The sequence below is a fragment of the Epinephelus lanceolatus genome, chromosome 2, assembly GCF_041903045.1.
Source record: "Epinephelus lanceolatus isolate andai-2023 chromosome 2, ASM4190304v1, whole genome shotgun sequence".
Taxonomy (NCBI): Eukaryota; Metazoa; Chordata; class Actinopteri; order Perciformes; family Serranidae; genus Epinephelus; species Epinephelus lanceolatus.
The window spans coordinates 11,963,597-11,985,056 of record NC_135735.1 but is presented as its reverse complement, the minus strand read 5'-3'; the positions used below and the strand labels follow the sequence as shown (position 1 = coordinate 11,985,056).

The window sequence follows — 21,460 nt, the reverse complement described above, 5'->3', positions numbered from 1 at the left end:
TGCTCATAGTATATCTTGACAGTTTTCAGTGCTCTATCCTCCACAGTTTGCTTACTTGCTGTATGTTAGGAAAAGGTTTTAAGGTTGCCATTCTGCCTGTAACATTAGATCGAGTGATGTCTGACTGAAAAGGTTTAAGCATTATTTTCAGCTGCACAGATCTGTCAGTATCGGTTTTGCTGTGTGGATCTGTGCAGGTATTTATAGATTGCAGTGACATCACACCATCCTGTTCAAACATGTACACCTTTAATATCAAATGGGGTCAATTCATGCTTGTATTGATTATATATATGTTTCCCTTTTACAAAGCAAAAAGAGAAAAAAAAGCATTTACTGTATGTGCTGAATGAAAACTGACGTCCTGCTCAGGCTCTTGACCCCTTGTGCCCCTCCCTGCTTCAAACTGTGAATGCTGAGGTTCTAGTTTTTCATAGGACAGGTCTTGGGTTTTACTCGTCTAGATCACCTTCCAGAGGCTCTCCCCTCTCTGCCCCTTACTTCATCATTTCTGCTGAGGAAGATACTCCATTTTCTGCCGGCCCCCTCCTCCATCCATCTCATTTCCCCGCTAGCTGCTCTTGCAGGGCTGGAGCATAAACAGAGCAACAGGGCCGCAGATAGCATCTACAGATGTGCCGCCAACATCCCCAGATAAGAACCAGCAGCAGCATGCCCCTCTCTAGCAAGCGATAGAGCTCCCACTGAAATGTGTGGTGGGAAGATGGAGAGGAAGAGGGGAGGGGTGGAAACTGAATGAATGCGACTCGGAGAGTAGTGCAGGGAATGGGGAAGAGACGGCACAGTGGCGGAGAGGAAGCTGAAAAATTGGATGGATGGTGGTGTGAGGAGGGAGTGAAGGGGAGAGAGGTGAATATGGAGAGGTTATCCCGTAAGCTCGTATCTATGTGTCCATCAACAGCAGGACAGGGGTCTGTTTGGCTCCTTTATCTGGATGGCCTGTTGAGCTACTGGAAGGTGGAGGGGCCCTTCATTCCAGAGGAGGGGGGCGTAGCTCGGGGCCTTAAGGAAACAAGCACTTGATGAAAGATGTGAGGATGGGCCAGTGATAGCTGCTCTTTATGGCACCTGTGTTGGCTCTGATTGACATCTCCCTCGTAATACCACACGTGACTCCTCTGACATTGGAGGCGCGGCTCTGTTGAGCTTCTCTCCGCATCCTCTCTTACCTCTCACCTCCTCCTCCCCTCTTCTGTCTGATAAGGGAGCGAGGGAAAGGGGGAGGTGAGACAGAAAGAGCAAAAGGGATGTACCGCCGTAGTGCCAACACATTTATCTGCGCTCGGTAATGGGAGCAGCCGCTGCCACGGTCTCCAATGGCAACGACCTCTGCAGAAGGTTAGCCTCAAAATGGGCCACGAATGAGCTAAATTCCCGTTGATAAAATAAGACACCTTAACATGATTAAGGGCCCTGATGCAATCAGTATTGTTTCAGATAAGACTCAATTACCTGTAATGAAAAAGGGCTTGTTTCTTCTTGATTCTGCGGGGAGTTCACTTGGCTGCAGGTCTCACTGTGAACAGGTGAAACACACATGGGAAGCAGAAGAGACATGTGATACCCTGGAAGGCAAGATGAAACGATAACATGCTGACTCACAGGATTAGTCCAAGTGGACACACGGTCACATCAGCTTCCTCACAGGTGCCACAGAGACGTGCATACAACTCACCCTAACGTACAAACATTCCACTAGAGCTGATTAGTGCTGATTGTAGCGGAACAATTAGTAAGTTAATTGATTAGATGATAGGCAGAAATTTAATCAGTGATTGTTTTGATAAAGGAGCAAAACAAAAAACAGAAAAACACTTTCTGGTTCCAGCTTTTCAGATGTGATGATTTGCTGCTTTTCATCGACTTACGTAATAGTGAAATGAATATCTTTGGGTTTTTCAATTCAAGGTTCTCACCTTGAGCGCTTGAAAACTGGAATGGGAATTTTTCACAATTTTATAACTTTACACCAAAAAGATTATTGATGATTTAAGAAAGTATTTTGCAGTTTAATTCACAATTAAATAACCATTATTTGCAGCCTTATATTACAGTTTCTTTAATAAATTGAAAAATCTCTTTTTTTAAAAGGAAAAATCTGCAAGGCCGTTTACAGTGACATCTCAAAAGCTGACAATAACCTTTGTTGTGGCCGGGTGGCTCGTAATGAGTACTGACATTTTTGGTCAGAATATCAAACATTTTGCATTTCATTGTGAGCTTGTTATAGCAGGCACGTATATGCGTGATGGTTGTGGTTTGACTGAAGTTCGTTTTCATAGTGGGCAAACAGTGGAATTACAATTTCTGGGTCTGTTGTGATGCCATTTGGCCAAAGAAAGACTCCCATAGAGTAACATTATGAAACAGAGGTCTGTAAGTCAGTGGTTAATCACAACCCTTGCAGAATGACTTGTTTCACTGTCTGCTTTTTGATTCTGGTCCAATAACATTTCGAAAATCTAGGGGGTGAAAAGACTTTAATATTTTGAGCGCTAACTTGAATGGGGCTAAGCTAAAGCCTAACCAGAAGTTAGCCGCTCGGCTCACCAAAACCTGTAATGTACTTGTGATCCAGAAGATCCACATCCTTGAAAACACTTCTATCTTGTATATTTGTATATTTGGCCAGATATTTAATACTATTGTTCTAAAACTGGGCCCAGTGAGTGGCCCTTACCCGGGAACCCACTGGTTGTCTTTTTGTTGCTGGTTGTGAATCATTTAACTTGTGGTTAATGTAGTTAGTGTTACTGTTATTTGAAGCACTCTCTGACACAAGAATTTTCTATGGGATAAATACAGTTCTATTGAATTGAATTGAATTGAATTAAATAATTTTATACCTGGGAAGTCAAACTTTTTGGCCTCATGCGTCACTGACCGACTTTCATAGGAATGAATGTGGCGCCACCTCGAACGCTGTACCCAGTTCTCTTTATACATCCATACAGTAACTATCCACATCAATGCACATGACTATGTAAGGCAAGACTGGACTTTGTGTCATGGACTTGATGAAGCACTGTATTGTATCGTTATTTGTCAAGTATTGCATATGCTGAATCAGACAAACCCCACATTGAGTGCAGACATTCCTCTCTGGGTATTTAATCCACAAGCAGTTTCTCAACTGATATTGTACAGTATCTGTGTCTCAATGAAGACTTGTGACTTGACTTGTCAGCTGTGTACCTCGATTTGAACTGAGACTTGAAGGCAAAAACCTGAGGAGACTTCAGTTTGTGTGACCCATAAATATTACAAAAATGTGATATTGTGTGTAGTTGTAGAGCTCTGTCAAACTGTCTTGAATAATTAATAATATAACCAGGATGTGCACAATGTCTCCATAACCTCGTGCACACTTTGAGTTACAGCTGCTGGCACATTAATAAAATGGAGAAACTGTAAATGCAGATGACAGAAATGTACCGTTCATGATGAAATGAGTCTACAGACAAGTAGCTCAACAGTTTTCCATCCTCTGCAGCATATCACCTGATTTCCTGCCTGCAGCTGTGAAATTAATTAACAGATATAACCTGTTTTAAACACGATGTTGAAGGTGACGACAGCCAAGTGAGGAACTTGTGAGTAAAATCATTTTCATTTTGGTTTCACAGGAGAAACGAACAGCAGTCTCATGGGTGAAAGTCCAGAGTTTGTTTGACCCATCCACCTCCACTCTTGCTCAAACACTGTGGACATTATCGCTTTTAATACCACGACAGTTACTTGGTTCTTAAAAAAAGCAGCCGCTCTGTGCATCTCATACCGCTGCTAAAGGGTGCTTCTGCGTGGCGGTGTCTGACACCAAGGGCCACTGACCAAGTGTCGATATTTGATGAGTTGGGAATGTGACTGGTTTTGATTTAGTCGCCTGATATTACTTCCTGTCCTATAAATTTGTGCTCTGATGACATTTGAAATTAAAGCCATGTGTTTGGGTCATTGGATTAGTCGTGTGGATTCAGCATCACTGTGCTCCATTTTACACTATAAAAATACTCATTCACTGTAAAAACATTTGAAGGATGTCTCAACATAAAGACTCAAAGACGTGAAACTTGACCTGGATTTAATTTAAAGCTGTAACAAAGGATGTTTTCCATATCGCCCAGTGCTGATAATTGCAGATTAACTGTCTTGTTGTATTTGAATCAACCACAGTGAAAATGCTTTAATACATCACTACTACACATACAGTGGATGGTTGACATATTTAAAACATACATATAGTTTTATTTGCCACAGGAAGGGGTTTGAAACAAACATTTCAGAGAACGAGATCCGGATTTCCTTCTCATTGATGTTCCCATGGCAACAACTGACCCGGCCCTGTCATGTGTCCTTCTCCATCCTTCACCATCCATGAGCCTCTCCTCTGTCTGTTCCCACAACAGGCAATCAGGATCTGTCAGGGTGCCAACTGTGCTCCATCCTGACGTGTCGTTTCCCATCAAGACACGATTGATTGTGTCTGATTTCATCATAGGCTTTTCACTAACATATGCAAGTAGGATAGAAATTCAGCAATCAAATAAGCAACTTATCACACCTGTGACACACACAATGGAGAGGCAGGTTACCGCCATGTGTTCGGAGCAGATCTTTTACAGTGACTGTCTTATAAAGTGCATGTTATATTGCCTGTCTTCCCGAGTGCTGTTGTAAAAACAAAGCAAGAAATCGCTTCTGTGAAGACTAAGAGATGTAGTAATCAGGCGGAGGTGACTTCTCCTCGCCTCAGTTGTACTCTAAACAGCAGCTGCGCCCCGGGGCCCATCCGCTGGTAGTCATAAATGTTTAGAAGGGCGTTCTTTGCTCAACATCTGGTCTGAACCCAGAGTGGCTTAGCAGTTAAAAATATCCCTCCCCTGGCTAAGAGCTGTCAGAGATGTTAAGCCCCGCAGATTTAGCTTAACATATTTAAAGGTGTCTGTCGGCTGTGGTTCACTGCCCTGAATACACTACTACTACTACTACAGTAGGCTTCTGTCTGCATCTTTTTTACATCAATGAAATGATTTTGTTATTCTGACTGCCTTCTGCCACCAGTGTCTTGAGAAGTGAAGAAGATCTGTCTGAAAGATGGAGAGTCAGTCGTGGAGATGGGCAACCTTTTATCCACCACATATCTAACCAAAAGCTTCATTAGCTCTTTGTCCCTTGTTGCCTGCTGTCCATGATTACAACAGCCATCCTCATGGCCCAGGAGGGCTCACCTTCAGTGCGGTGTATTTCCAAGAGCTTCACATTGTTTTGCTGTTGCAGTTGGGCTTTCAGGTTTCTGGTTGTGTTTTTCACAGTGGAAAGAATCTTTGTAGAGTCTTCCGTGAAGTGTAATCTAAACAAAAGACAAAGATCCTTGTGTGCACAGTTGCACTCAGGAATGTTACCGTTAGCCGTAGAGACTTGAAGGTTTAACGCCACCTCAGAGGAGGACAGAGTTTGTTTGTCGTGTTATTTAGGCGAAGCTGAGAATGAGGTTCATTTCTCTTTTAAATGTCCTGTATGAGAAGACATAAGCAATGTACTTTTCAGTAAGATGACGAAAATAGATCAGAGGATGTGATTCAATGTAGAATTTCAAATCAGTCTGAGTGGGACAGCAAAAGTCAGGTTGTAACGTAACGTTTTAATGTAATACTGAACTTTTATTAGGAATTTGTTACTGGAAAGAGTTACTGGAAAAAGTAGTATTATTACTGTAACACATTACTGCTAACAATGCTGCCCAGCACTGGTCTTAAGGTTGTCATGTTGAAGTTTTTACACTGGACAATAAGCTGTTGTGTCATTCTGCGACACCAGTTGTCTTCTAAGGGTTTTACTGCAGACACGCGGGTTACAAGGTCAGGATGCGCTCTTTCTGTCATCTCTTACGCCCGAGAGCCATTTTTACAGCCCAGTAGATAAAATAAGAACCCCTGTCTGAGGCTGACTCCTGTGGAACGCCACCCATCCATCTTCCGCTTGTCCTTCTGATGTGTGCACACAGCACGAGCATTTATGTGTCAGGGAGTGTGTGTACGCTTTTGTGGTCACCATTGTTCTGCACACATATCATAGGGTTCAAAAGCACTGATTCATTCTCACATCATGTCCCTCCACTGATTGTTCATTACATGTTTCAGTGTGCCAAAGGGTTATTGGAGTAGGCAGCTCTATTTTTAGCTGAGTCGTAAACTGGTGTCATTGTTACCCGTTTATGTTAACAGACAGCTGTTTGGATCAGATGGAAACTGAACATATTTGATGCATGAAGATTTATACAAGTTTTATGGTCTGACATCATTTCTGTTATGGCAGTCAGTCACTCCCAGTCTCCCCTCCCTGTTGTTGAAAAAGACAAATATGTTGTGATGACACAGCCAGACTGTGCATTTCATCATTTCCTCAGTATGTCAGGCTTGTCAGGCTTCATGCATGATGAAGTGCCTCAGTGACTTCTTTATTAGATTCCAACACAGAGTCATTAATTAATCCTGTTTTCATTCTTGTCAATCTTGCGAGACCTCCCACCTGTCAGCCCGCGACAGGATGAAGGTTGTTGTTGCTTTTTACTGCGCAGAACATCAGCAAACATGTTTTCCCAAACTGACAAGACCTTCAAAGTTCCTGTTTCCTTCATTTCTCTCGACTTTGTTTAGTATGAAAGCAGTAAACTCGTTTTCTTTTCCTCCCAGTTGATTGTACAGATTTAAACTTGCAAGTTTCTATGTATTTTTAGATGAACACCCACAGTCTTTCTCATAAACTGGTGGCTGTGCATCTATTATATCTTTCCCCATTATGCCGTATATTTAAACATTGAGGTTTCCTTTGTGAAATGCTTCAATCAGCCCCATTTTTGACCACATCCCATATTTGTATTAAACTACAAAAAAGGCGAAAGCAAACTCCCTCTTGGCGTCAGATTTGAAGAATTCATGCTGTGGTTTTCATGCAGCATGCAAAGCCACTTAAGAACATAACTAAAGCACCACCCCTCAAAGCTAAATTTCACAAGGATCTAGGCTGCGTTATAGAGATAGAGTAATCTTTTTTTGGTTGTGCCATAACCCCTGAAGGGCCTTTATTAAGAGTGATATCGGGGGGTGAACAATGTTGTCTGCATGTTGTTTGGAGGGAATGCGTCTGAGTGGGTTTTGCATTACGACGCAATTAAAGTTTCATAACAATAGAACAGAGGAGAAAAATGAGCATTTGTCTCAGAGAGCAGACATCTTATGCAACTGATTGTTTACTGCCCGTCAGTGTCCGTGGTGATGCCTTCACTCATACATACCAACTTGAGTGTGTTAATGTATTAATAATCACACATAACCAATGCCTCACCAATGGGAGATTTATTTTCTGGCGCTAAACCCTCTGAACATTTTGGCCCGGCAGTGCTTTCTCAGAAACCCAGAAGGATTCACCCCGCTGACTTTATAATCCAATCTTAAAAGTAAAATGTAAAGCCTGAAATTGGATGCATTACACTCAAATTGGATGCGTAACACTCAAATAAGTGCTATGTCTAGTTTTTATTTAAAGCTTTAATCTGGCATTAGAAAAAAAAAACAGGAGAAAATAACACATTAAATCCCTACAAGTTTTACAGAAGTCTAAATCTAAACATTTTTCTGTATTTTAAAATTACACATTCTCTGTTGCTTGATATCAGACAGAGTTGTCAACTCATTACACTCCGTTTCCATCTTTAGTCTGACACTGCGTCCACTATAAAGGGGGATTTATACGTGTGTGGGTAGCCTACGCACATGGCCTACGTCATTTTGAGCATTTATACTTGTGCGGTGGTGTGCCTGTGTCACTCTGCAGTTACACCTCCAAAACACTAGTCAGCGGCGGAGGTTTCTCTGAAGTGCTGTTAAGTTTAGTTGATTTAAAACACACCAAAAACACACTTTAAACATTGCGAAACAGTGCCAAAAACATAAAAAACACAAGTACACAAATCAGCTTCACTATAACTCGCAGCATTCACAGACAAACACTTGTCTTTATCTGGACACATTTTCCCCACAAATACAACATGCTAATGTTTTTAGCACAAGTCTATGGCATTTTACATTGAATTAATTAGCCTAGTGGCTAGCGGACTTTTCCTCTACTCATATGAAGCCAGGGACAACAGCAACATTTCACAAAGGTAATGTTACAAAAGTTGTCTCCATTACAGCTCACGAGGTTCACTGACAAAACAACTGTCTTATACTGAACACGTTTTCCAAACAAATCAGCATGCTTCAAAAAACATAAAGAATAAGAGAAAGCAAGAAAACGCAGCTGATACTGGTTTATCAAACCTGCAGAAAATAAGTCAAGAAACTGTTACAAGTAGTCAGAATTAATATGTATCAATAAATTAATATTTTTTACTTTAATACCTTGTAAGAGTTTGACTGACTGAAGTTTTGTTGAATTTTTACATTTGAAATCCTCTCAAAGTGCCAAATATCAAAAAGATGTTAACACTTTTTTGTTTTACTGTAAGACTGTAACCTTACTGTAAGCACGCCGGCTGAATAGATGATTTGCTGTAATGAAGGAAGCCCTTAGAAATATTCTCCCCTGAAGCTCTGAAGCCTTCAATTAGGGAATTAATTATCACTTACACTGCAGCTGGCCTTAAAGCGAGCACGAACAGAAAGAGGCACTGAACTGAATAAAGCACATATTGTACATATTGTGCAGGAGGATTTTCTCAAAGCCAATACATCTAATAGACATCATTGTCTTTTTTTTGTAGTCTGCTTGATTACCCTGCCACTCCCACATTCACCCTCAGTCTCACTGCCATTGATTGGATGTCTTCACACTCTGTCTAATTTGCTCTTCCAGGGTTGGATCTAACACCTCACTGTCTGAGATTGGTCTTTTTTGGCTCAGCAGACGTGATTTGGCTCTGCCTGGTGCTGTGAAATTCATAAAACAATAGGATTGTGGTTGTTCTGTCTTTGTGTGTGTGGCATGCAAAACTGTAATGGATGTGTTGATAGGGGAGGGTAGTGTTGACGGGGAAGGCGGGGCGAGTGAAGGTGTCGTTATTGTGCTTTAAAGGAAAACTCTCCTCCCTGTGGACGGTCATACACTGGTAAGTATCAATTTGTAACAGTCAGTGCATTCTATGAATTATTCTGTCATGAAGGGCTTTAATTTACTTTTTTAGTGTACCCACTTTCCTTCAATCTGACTTGTGTACTTCAATTCCAGGTATTGATTTCCCCACATTTTCCAGAATGACTTTCACCATCCCCCAGAGGATGGGCGTGAACTTGTTGAATTGAGAGAGGGAGAAAGAGAAAGAAGTGGTGGAAATAATAGCGTGATAAGAATGAGAGTCCCAGTTGTGGCTGTGTTGCATTCTGGTCCACTGATTCTGTTATCAGTGTAGAAATTGGGATCTCTGCTTCTTTTGTGATGTATTTCTTCCCTCTGATTGTTCACGATTGCGAAATGTCAGATCTGGAGAGAATACGCTGCTCTCTGACTCGAAGGGACTGACACCAAAGCCAAACATTTACTTCTGATCTCCTAATCTTGTGCTACCGAGCTCCACTGTAGATGTGCAAGATAAAGCTACAATACATCTCCTTTACTGGTCTTTATGTGTTCGGTGTTGCATTTAAGTTCAACTGTATTTCAAATTATTGATCGTTGTGCCAGCAGGGGGCATTAGCTGCCACAGCTGGAAAACAGCTGGTGAGTTCAGTTGAGAACAAGGGAACCACTTTGTTCAACACTGAGTGAGTTGCAACATACATTGTGTAGCAAGTATCCCATAATGCCTGTAGGCAGGACTCATCACCATGTGTTTCTGTCTCTGTTACTGAAATTGATTTTGACAACATTAACATTAAGTTTGGTGTATTTTGCAATTCGTGTTTTTGAATGCCGATTTGATCGTTCCAATAAAACTGCTGTTGTGCTACACAGTTTTTAAGTGGTTATCTCGTTAAGCATTAGGGATTGTAGAGATTGTGTTTTACGGTGTAAAGATTTGTGCATTTGAAGAATTACCATATAGACTTGTTCTTTGTCCTCAGGCATTACATTTTCTGTTGTTGTTTCAGAGATAAATGTGAACTGATTTGGACTGTTACAATATGCATGGATTTTATTATCATGTCTCTGAATCGTAATCTAGTCAGAGTTGGTCGAAGTGCATATATCAGTACAAGTTTACAGGGTGTCTGCAGGTCCTTTAAAAGTTTTAAAATGTTTTAAATTTATTTATTTTTTTAAAATATTAGGCTGTAAAAATCATTGAATAGTCTGACATTTGAAATTGTGAGGTCTTGAGCCCCGATAACAAGCGCTTTAGCAGCTGGAGGCGTCTTTTTATAATTGTTTTCATGAGAATGAAGGTCTTTGCCCGTAGATTTTTGCGTTGTGATGCCCCTCATATTCCTGCACTCTAGGCTCCTGCTGTTTTTGCAGGAGCGCTCTGAACCCCTTGGAGGATCCGAGAGGCAGGTCTTCTGTGGTAGTCAGGACAGTAAGTTTACAGTTGGTAAACAGTAGAGGAGAAACTGGTGGTAGCAGTTGCTGGATACCCAGAGCTATACGGCCCGACAATAGACAGCAGGTTGTCAAACTGTCCCTGAATCATCCTAAAATATACCTGGAAACGTCCATCATGGAGGAGAAGCTCCTGGACCAACTGGTGGTACTCCCCATGATCCACCCTCTTTCTTAGGGTCTCATGTACCCACACTTTCCCACACTTTCCCCTTTCCCACTTTCCACAAACTATTTGCTGACCCTCACCCTCAACCAGAGCTACAGCAAGTACCCTCTGCCTGTTCATTTTGCGTGTTAAACTAGCTAACAGTGGTAGCATACTAGCTGTGTAACGTGCACATGCATAGTTGCTAAAAGGTTTTTTAACAAAAGCATTTCACAAAACTGGCGACACACCTGACAGGCCAACCACCTCATTTATTCTTCACCATGGATTATTGGTACTGTTATTGTCTCTGTGCTGCTCCATGTGCAGATTCCCCAAGACTGGATGGTGCAGAAACACCCAAATTACCTTTTCTGCCATTTCTGTATTGGCATTCTTATCCAGCCATAAAGAGATGCATTTCCTAGTACTGAACACTAGGGGCATGCTTCGTACACTGTATGTAAATTCTAACACAAAACAAAACTCTGCTGAAATGAGATGTTAAGTTTGCTAAAAATTATCTTGAAAAGGTCTTAAAAAGCATTCAGTTTAAGCGTTGCTAAATAAATGAATGAATAAAGCTTGATTAAGTATTTACATATGTTGTATTAATAAATTTAACTATTCTGAGAAAACAGTTTATGCAAAATATACCAGTGTTATTGGCCCTGACTGGTCGATTAGAGTAATTTCCATCTATTAGGAAGTAGAGTATTAAAGCTTAAAATAAAAAGCAGCTGCCTCAAGTTAGATCTTATCTGTTGGTATAAACTGTTACAGTCTAAATAGAAAATATGAGCATGCTCGGATACATCTGTCTCCACGTTTTTGATTACTGGATTTTTATTTTTTTTTACATTCCCAATTTTCACAGTGGAAAATGAGTTATTTCATGTTGCCAGTCCAAACACAGCTCTTTGTCAGGCTGGAGCCATATATGGAGGCATGGCCCTGTGGGCAGCTCCAAAATATGAGCCAGTTTCCAGTTTTTTTTTCCCTTTAATTACTTTAACTGACTGCTTGAAAATATGTAACATAGAGCACAGTTGTATTTTCGATCCAAGGTGAAAGGCAGCCACTCTCCAGCCAGTTACTAATTCAGTTGAATCTAGAGGGAGATCCTTAAAGCCCTCTGCATATACCATTAAGCTGCTCATTGTTATTCTATACCTGGTTTTAATTAAGAATAGTAGAAACCCAACTGTGTGATTTAAGTGTATGTGCATGTGATGTTGCTCTGAGGCGGGGCAGACACGCCTGCTCGTACAGTAGCTCTCTGCGGCGCAGTTCTTTTCTGCTAATCTCCATCTGATGATGGACACATTCATTCATTCATTAGCATTCATATGATTATGAGCTCTGCTGGCAGAGCCGAGCAGATATTGTAGGTTTTGGTGTATCTAAGGGACCACTCAGAGGAGGCATTTGGTGCCACCACTGGGTTAACGGCTTTATTTTCTAGGGAAATATTGTTTGGAGGCACAATAAGATCAGCAGTCACATTTTGCTCTCATTTATGTGGCTTGAAATGAACAAAGAAACTGCTTTTCGATTAGCATAAAACTCCTGTGTTTTGACCACTGAGACATTATTTCTCCCTTGCAATCATTTGGCCTCATCACACTCTTGTAATAAGTGTTGAGATTGGCAGTACAGCACTTCTGTTCAATAGATGGTGCTGAGCAAGGGTGTGGAAAATGAAGCTCCCATCCAGTCGATTTAAATGGAGAATTGTGATTAATTGAAATCGATAGTGTTAGCATCGACACTCGCCGCTTCCCATCTCTGCAACGCCCCGCCTTGACCCATACTTAATGTGCTTATGTACACTTTAGCTCGTCCACACATGCATGAACTCACACGTACATACCCGAGTCATCATATGGTGAATGCACTTCATTAACACTGGCCACATCTTAAGTCACGTCTGTGTGAGTTAGGATCCCCACATACACTCACTGGCACCACAAACACACACACAGCAGACTGATGAAGTCAGCCTGGAGAGATGTGATGAGGCTGGAGGAACAAAGGATTAGTCGATCAAGAGCTGGAAGCACAGCAGAGTCACTGCGGACTGAGTGCTCACAACTGTCTGAACTCAAGTTGTGAGATGGGCGATGTTTTCTCTCCTCTTTGAAAATGTTGGGTCTTTGTGGAACCATAAATTTTTGTCATGTCTGTGGATGACTTTTCAGGACTCTCTCCTGTGTCCTCTTTGGGCCAAATGTCAAGTCTCAAGCTCTTACACAGTCATGGTTATATCTGTAAGTATTAACTCAGGGCATGGTCTTCAACCTCGACTTTTGAAATGTCATTCCTCTGTGGGCCGAAGCACTGCCTAAAGTTAAAGATTTCAGTTGAAGAAATAGTGCCTCCACAGTGAACGAAGAATCCAAAAAAGGGAAATTCTCTTTGCGTATCGAAGTAAACGGGGGCAGTGTTCAACAACAGCAAAACTGTGTCAAAACATCCATTTACAATCTCATTCTCATGCAGGCCGAGTCGCATGCCTGGACACACGTGTACATTGGAGTCCCACTTAAACAGAGTTCATACGCACGCACATGGTCTGGCTCGCTTTGGGCTTAGGCGGAAGTGTTTTATATTATAATGTTTTAGCAAAATGGATGTGTTTGGGAAGCAAACAACTGGATAAATGAGACTTTGATTACACTGCAAAAGTTGTGTGAGAGTTTGTAAAAGCATGTTTTGATAAAGTTTTGCTTTTGATAAACGTGGGCACCGTTTACCGAAATTCATTATGAATTTTTCGTCTTTTTTGGATTCTCCCTTCACAGTTAGGGCATACGAGAAAAACAATGTTTTCTTCATGAACTCAATGTAACATGTAGCGAGTAACTGACATACAGATGTAGCCTGGAAATCCAGACTCAAATCTAGAAAGATTTTGAGTCTGGCCCTCACTGATACACCCTTCCTACCCAAGGGGTGGCACTAACTGAGTCATATTAAATGCTGCTGCACGCAATTGGATAGCACGATAGCCAGTCAGAGCAAAAAACAAGGTGACATATTCATTGCACTAAGCCCCATTGGTTTGACGACCAGTGGGGCTAACTGATATATTATGCTTTTGCTGTATCCCGTTGGCAAAACAGCAAAAACATCCTTCCTGGAAACGAAGGCTTCTAGGGCAGTCTTCTGTTCCTCTCTCAAGAAAAAAGATAAGTGTAGTTGGCTTAGCGTTTCTTCCAAAGCTAAATTGAATGGACGTGGTCCTTCAGCAGCTGCCATCTTGGCGGTTTACTTTTCGACTCCTACGGCGCAGCGCTGTCGTCATCATGTTACGCCCGCCCAGAGCCCGCCTCTGTCATATAGACTGATCTGATTGGTCCGATGGCGATTCAGCAGGCTCTGCTCGTCGGGGCCAGATCCCCGTGCAGAGCAAATTCGAATTTTCTAGAGGCGGGGCATCTTGATTTCCAGGTTAATACAGATGGTCATTTTGCAGGTAAAATATTCCTCATAAACCAGTTGATGCATTTAGTTTGCTCATAGTTACTAAAAGTGTTTATTGTGCTTTGACGATATGTGAGGAGTGCAGTGTAAGCTAACGTCATACTTGTGTTCATGTTTGTTAAGTATGATTAAACAAACGAATCAGGTCGTCTGTATGTTAAGAAATATAGGCCTATTAATAAATATAAGCTACCAGCCATCACATATTGTCCACTTTGGGAATTTTGTTAAGTTCATTAATGTCACTCAGTAGCACAAATACATACTATCATGGCAAGCAAAATAAAAAGGGAAGAAACCTCTCTACTGAAACTGAGGAAAACATAAACACAGTTCTGTACTCGCTGTAGTAACTTGGAACACTCTAAAAAAGACCCTCAAAATGACCATATTTATATCAGTGAGTCATGCTGTGTTTTGTTTTTCTTGCATGCCTCCACTGTGAGCGTAGAATCCAAAAAGGCCAACATTCTTCATGAACTGAAGTCACTGGAGCCCGCGTTTAACAGCAGCAAAACTATTTTAAAACATGCTATAACAAACTCTCACACAACTTGTGCAGTATAATCCAAGTCTCATTTATCCAGTTGTATACTCAGTACCTCCCAAACACATGCATTTTACATGTTACATTGAGTTCATGAAGAAAATGTTTTTCTCGTATGCCTCCACTGCGAATGGAGAATCCAAAAAAGACGACAACTCTTAATGAATTTCGGTAAATGGGGTCCACATTTGACAACAGCAAAACTATATCAAAATATGCTTTACAAATCCGCACACAACTCTTGCTGTATAATCCAAGTCTCATTTATCCAGTTGTATGCTCAGTACTTCCCAAACACATTCGTTTTTTTTGCTAAAAAACCTTAGAATTGCAGTCTGGCTTTGAAATAAGCAAACCTAAGCACATCTTTCAGTTCATTTTTAAATAGTAAGGTTTTAGCCAAAATGCATTTCAATCAGGAGAGACTCGTTCTGAGAGAAAAGAACATTTCTTTACATGTGCATGTAAGTATGAGAAATGTGAGAAGTCTTTGGTGATTCGACCCCAGCTGAGGATCTGGATGTAAAGAGGAATCGGCCTTTGATGAGCTGGTCCTGGCCTCTGGATAAGGTGACTGGAGGTGAATGGGGTGGAGGAGGGCGCTATGATTCAGCCTAAAATGACAGCTGACAGGAGCAGAGAGGAGAACAGATTTAAAGTTTGGCAGCAGCAACATGAATGCCTGAAGGAGATCATGGTGAAGTTTGATCGGCTAACGGAGAGGGAACACCCACAGTCAGCTGATGGGTGTAAGTGGTGAGTGGTGGGAAGTGTCCCTGATTGAGCTTAGGCTGAGCCTCATGTGTTTTGAAAATACAGAGCATACGACAGGATGACAGACTTAGATTATACTGCAGGAGTTGTGCGAGAGTTAGTAAATGGATGTTTTGACATAGTTCTGCTATTGTTAGATGTGGTTCCCAGTCAATTAATAAATCAACATGTTGCTGTTTTCTGTGGAGGCATGCGAGAAAAACAAAGGTTTCTCAACAAATTCAAGGGAACACGGTGTGACTAACTACCAGAAATGGTCAATTTATGGTGCATTATTCCTTCATTACAGTGCAAATACAAAACCTAACCGATAAATTCATGGTCATGTTGTTGACATCATCAGGATAATGAAATTGATGAGCATAACTGGAAAGATAAAAGACCATCTGTGAGCATTTATTAGCTCACAATTGAAAGTGCAAAAGAACATGACATTCAGATTCAGTGAATTCATTATTACAGTAATCACTATCATCATGTAACCACCATTTTATCCTCGACTGCAGTGACACAACCTGCAATGATCTAATCTTTTTTTCTTAATAAATCTTCATTGAAAGCCTGATATATACTGCATCCAAGAATTCACCCTAACGCTTGCTAGATTGATTACTAGCACTGCACTACAGCTGCTAATCATAAAAAGTATTTGATTCAGTGGGGAGCTTCAGTAGCTCTAATCTGAATGATTCAGCTGAGGCGCTTTTTCGCACTCTGGCGTGATTATACAGTAGGTGATTGGCAGCTTTGATACAAAACTATCAGTGCTAGGATCGGCTAAGCCCATATTAGCTGAACTATTGTGCGGAGATATATTCTGAGACGCTGTGCGTGTCGGCCCCGGCCAGACGAGAATGTGTAGCTGTTGGGGCCTTATCTTGGAGTGTGATTTACCCTGGAGCCACTCTTGGCAGGGGATTTGAAGAGCTGTCTGTAGGTGAGAGAGGGCAGAGACGACAAATCATCACTCAGCAAGCCGTCAGCATCACTTCCTGCGTGAGAGCACAGTCAGAGCGGGCGAGCATGCATTCATAAATAGATAAACACTGAAACCAGTCTCTTTGTTTCATCCTCTGTCACACATTTTTTTATCCACTCGTTTCTCTCTCTCTCTCTCACACACACACACACACACACACACACACACACACATTACCAAGGAGACATTCACAGTTAGCCCAAAAACTCAAGAGGCCCTCGGTGGTGAGAACACAACATGATATTCTTTTTGTTGCAGACGGAGTGGCCTTCCGACTTTTTTTTTTTAAAACCAACTCTTCCCTCCTCACTAATAAACCCAAGAATACCATTTGCAGTTCACACATTTTAAGTTGTTTTTAATTGAAGCCATTGTTTGCAATTGTTTCGAACGCGGCCCGCGAGTGTTGGTTTCAGATCAATGGTTTCAAACGCAGGAAATAATTATTTTGCGTTGAGATGAAAGTCGGGGTACAGCAGCACAAACAGCCTGTGGATCCAGCCTTTTTTAATTAGTGCTGTGTGTCTTCTGCTCTGCGTGGCAAATTAACATCCACCATTGAGGATAAGTGATTGTGCTACACAACTGTGTGTGGGTGGCTGTGTGTGTGTGTGCATTAGGAGTTGTGTGTGCAAGAGGTCGGGGCTGGGTGGGGGCGGGGGTTGTATGTTTTGGCCTTTTCCGCTCAGAATCTGTCGTGAATATGGATTGCAAGATGTCACATCCAATATTCTGTTATGTTTTTCAGCTCCAAAGATTAGACCAAATATACATCTTGTCATAGTTTAAAACAGATATGGGGAGTTTTTACGACTTCCCGAGCTGCTGTGTCAAAGGTCCGAGATCAGTCTGTTTGTTTTTCCTGTCTGCCTTGGAAAAATTATGGCTTTATTTTGGATGTTTTGAGAATAAATATAGTTGAAAGTTTAACTGCATACATTTTTAAACAGGCGTACCAGCATATTTTCTCAAAGTCAAATGCCAGACTCTCACCGCTCACAAAACGAGGATGAGAAAACACATTTAAGGGGTCTTTTAAATGTTTTAATGTACATCTGTGGAAGAATGTTTCATCTCTATTTCTTCCACATCTGAAATGTCACAAATATTTTGTTATTCTGAGTGAGTACTCTTTTTACATCCTTGTCTCATCTTTGTCTTTCAGGGATGCCCAGGTTCGCCAGCCAGCCATCGGCGGCCAATGTGCATCTAGGTAGCAGCCAGGTGATGGCGTGTGAGGTCAACTCGGATCTGGTGCCCTTCACCCGGTGGGAGAAAGACCGCCTGCCGCTGGAGCTGAGCACCAGGCTGGTGCAGCTGCCCAGCGGAGCCCTGGTGATCAGCAACGCCTCGGAGGCAGACGCAGGCCTTTACCGCTGTCTGGTGGAAAATGTGGGGTCGTCCAAGTCCAGTGACGAGGCGCAGCTCCAAGTACTGCCAGGTAGTTTGAGGAAATTAAGTTTCGACAGACAGCGAAATGAAATGTTATTAAAAATACAGATCAGTGAGCTTTTCTCACTAGATGTACGACTTTGATTCCAAAAAAGTAGGGCTGCTGTGTACAACATAAATAAACACAGAATGCAATGAGTTGCAAATCCTTCTCGACATACAGTGGTAAAGTAAATATTCAACATATGAAATTTTTTCCATAACACATTTTTCCAGTGCAGCTATTCACATGAAATTTAGACCAGTTATTAGTTTTAACCCAATAACACTGACAGAGAACCTGTTACATTTGAATACATCAAAATTATGCACAAAAAAAGTGGAAGGAAACATGAAAGGCATGTTGAACATGCTAAGTGAAGTTTATTTAATACTTGGAGAAGCCTTTGTTTTCAATGCCATCTTCAAAACACTTCCTGTAGAAAGAAACTGATGTCTCACAGTGGTCGGGTGGGATTTTGGGGCCGTTCTTCCACAGTCTTTAAACCTTGAAGATTTTGGAGGGTCTGCTTGTAAATCTTAAGGAAGAAATTTCACTGTTAAAACTTCAACAGTTAGAGTCCTCAGACCCCAAACACTTACTCAAGGCCTTTCCTAAACCACCTCCTACACCTTCTTCCTACACACTTTAATTCTGTTTCTGCATTTACATCATAGACTGCAAAAATAATGGGTGTTGCCAGCGTGACAGCACCCATTGGTATGTGGATTCGCGTTTTGAAGTCTCAAGTTAAGCATTCAAGTTGTTGCCATCTAAGTTTTTGGAGCCAGAAGTGACCATATTTGGACGAGAGGCTAGCGCTGTGAAGGAGCGAGGTGTGGATCTGACTGAGAAGCAGAGGACACTATCTGCGGACAGCCTGTCACTCGAAGCAGCTCGTCCTTAGTTATGTGTAACTTTAAGCCTTAATAAAACGTAAACAGGTTAGTTGTATAAAAATTAACCCCCATACAGTTTCATAAAGGGTGAAATTAGCTATAGAGAACAAAGCTATTTTTGTACCAGGCTGTAAAGTTGGGCATTTTAACATGGGGGTCTATGGGGATTGACTGGAGTTTGGAGCCAGCCTCAAGTGGCCGTTCAAGGAACTGCAGCTTTTGGCACTTCCTTGTTGGCTTCATTTTTCAGCCCCTAACATCGCAGCTTGGTTCACACAGAGGGTCAGCCACATTTAGTGCCATCCCAAACCACCCAGTGGGGAAGTGGGTTATAATATCCCCCAACAACAAGCCTGTATCGATGCAGACTTACTGACCAAGTGCAATGGCATATTGTGTTCGTCATGGAAGACGATCTGTTCACCCTGACAAACATTAACTGCTCAACTGAGACAGACATTAATATTATCGTTTAGATGTTAACATCTTAAATGTTACATGGTGTTTAGGATCAAATATACCCTTCTCTAGTCTCTAGAAAACGGTACTCATGTTCATTTTATTGTAAAGTGTTGTATTTTTACAGGAGCTGTTACAAAAATAAGCAGCTTATAAACATCAAGGGGAAAAGCAAGACGATATTTGCATAAAAAAGAAGGTGAATGCCACCAAAGAAACTTGGGACTAAGTTTTACTTCTGTTTAATTTAATGATTTATTCAGTTATTTCTTTCTCTTAATGACAAAAAGATAATATGCAGAAGTTCTGGTAAACAATAGGAGCACGTACAGATGAAATATAGGTTCTACAAATACATATGAAAAATGTAAAATGGGATTAAGCTTTATTTTCCTCCGTGGTCACAAAGAGTTACGACAGAGTGAAGTTTGTCCCAAAGCTTGCTGCTGTATTTATCCTCTACACCTTGACAAAGGGTGCTTCATTCAGCTGTGAAGGTGACTACAAACAGAGTTACGTTCAGCAACAAAATGTGAGAAGGTAGAGTCCGGTTTGGAACGTGTTGTTAAAAGAAAAGGTGATGCAACACAGTGGTAAACAGGCCCTTGCCCCAACTTTTTTTTTTTTTTTTGAATGTGCTGCAGGCATCAAATTCAGAATGGGTGTATATTTGCAGAAAACAATGAAGTTTATTGGTGTGAATATTAAATATCTTGTCTTTGTCCTGTATTCAGTTGAACAAAGTCAAAAAAGATTTGTAAGCCATTGCAATCTGTTTTTAATTACGGTTTACACAGCACCTTGATTTTTTTTGGAATCGTCATTGTTGGATTTTATAGCCACAAACATCTGTGCATCATCTGATTGACACTTTACTTCCATTGTTATTTAATATTGAAAGCATCGTCCCTTCGTGTCCTCAGTAGTAACTCTTAATCGAAACATTTTCACATGCTTGATTACGGTGCAATTATGTTAGAGCTTCTATTGTAGAACCACCTGTGCAGTAAATTGAAATTAAAATATAGTTCAGTGCATCATTTGATTAAAGTGGTACATGGTGTCCTCTCTGTGTTGCTCATACCTTTAACATGAAGAAATTGAATGCCGAAGAGAGAACTCCCAGTGGGGTTATCAGTAATGCTGCAGTAACTCAGCAGCAGCTCAAAAGGAGGCTGGATTCCATTGTGGCAGTGTCTCGTCTCACCCCTGCAGAAGTTTTATTTACTGAGTTGTTAAGCACCAGGCTCCTGGCAGCACGGAGAAGATATTAGAGGTCGTAAATCAGACCTCAACAAGACCCCAGTGGGGGTCTTTATCTCTGTATGTCTCCTCCAAGGATGTGTGGTGGAGTGGCACAAGGCTGGATGCATACACAAGGAAAACTCATAAAACCGGGTGAGGAAATTGAAAGAAATTTTTGTTTGGATGCTACCAGATGTTGAAGAGACAGAAATACATTCGTAGTTATTGGGCTTCTTTGAAGTTGCTGCAAATCAACTTGAGAATATTGGGTGTTTGCTGTGAGACGCTGAGTTGGAGGAGGGCCCGGTGGAAATGATTTCACACAGTTTTGTTTTTTAATTAAAATCCTGGTTTGAGCTTCATAGAATTATGATCTAAGATAAACTGATAGTGCTGAAGTCTTGTGTGTGAGCTGTGGTCACACAGGACCTGGATGTTGCAGGATCCTACTCAGGCAGTTAGTTAAGCTGGAATTATACAGGATCACTTTGAACTCCTAAAGAGCTGAGAGTTCAGCTGTCTCAGACGTCAACATGAACATTATTCATCTGACCATAGTTGGTTTGGGTGTCAGGAAACACGGCCCCTCTTTTGAAGTTTCTAAGACAGATGACACTTGTTATGTTGAAGGTTCTCCCTCCAACTTTAACCTCAATTTTAACCCTGACCCCCGTTTTTTTCCTCCCGTCTAAGAAACCGGAGAAGAGCGGAAGCTGGAGTTCCTGGTGCAGCCTGCTTCTGTGACCAAGGTGTTGGGTGCCAGCGTGCTGCTGCCCTGCGTCGCCACAGGTTTCCCTGCGCCGCACATCCGCTGGATGTTTAAAGACAAGCTGCTAGAGGAAAGGTAAGAGTATGAACTGTGGCTGTAAGTGTGATTCACCCATACCAACTCAGAAATGAGAGATGCCTTAAAATGCTGCAGGTTTTCTCGGGG

General features: G+C 41.5%; 1 protein-coding gene across 17 annotated transcripts in view; it reads left to right on the top strand.

The window, feature by feature from the left end:
• Nucleotides 1-21,460, top strand: part of neo1a (neogenin 1a) — a 251,441-nt gene that overhangs the window by 115,489 nt on the left and 114,492 nt on the right. For all 17 annotated transcript variants that reach the window (XM_033621559.2, XM_078174006.1, XM_033621550.2 and 14 more), the window contains exons 3-4: nucleotides 17,657-17,932; nucleotides 21,220-21,370. In XM_033621559.2, coding sequence (XP_033477450.2) covers nucleotides 17,657-17,932; nucleotides 21,220-21,370 — 427 coding nt within the window. The remainder of the gene's footprint in view (nucleotides 1-17,656; nucleotides 17,933-21,219; nucleotides 21,371-21,460) is intronic.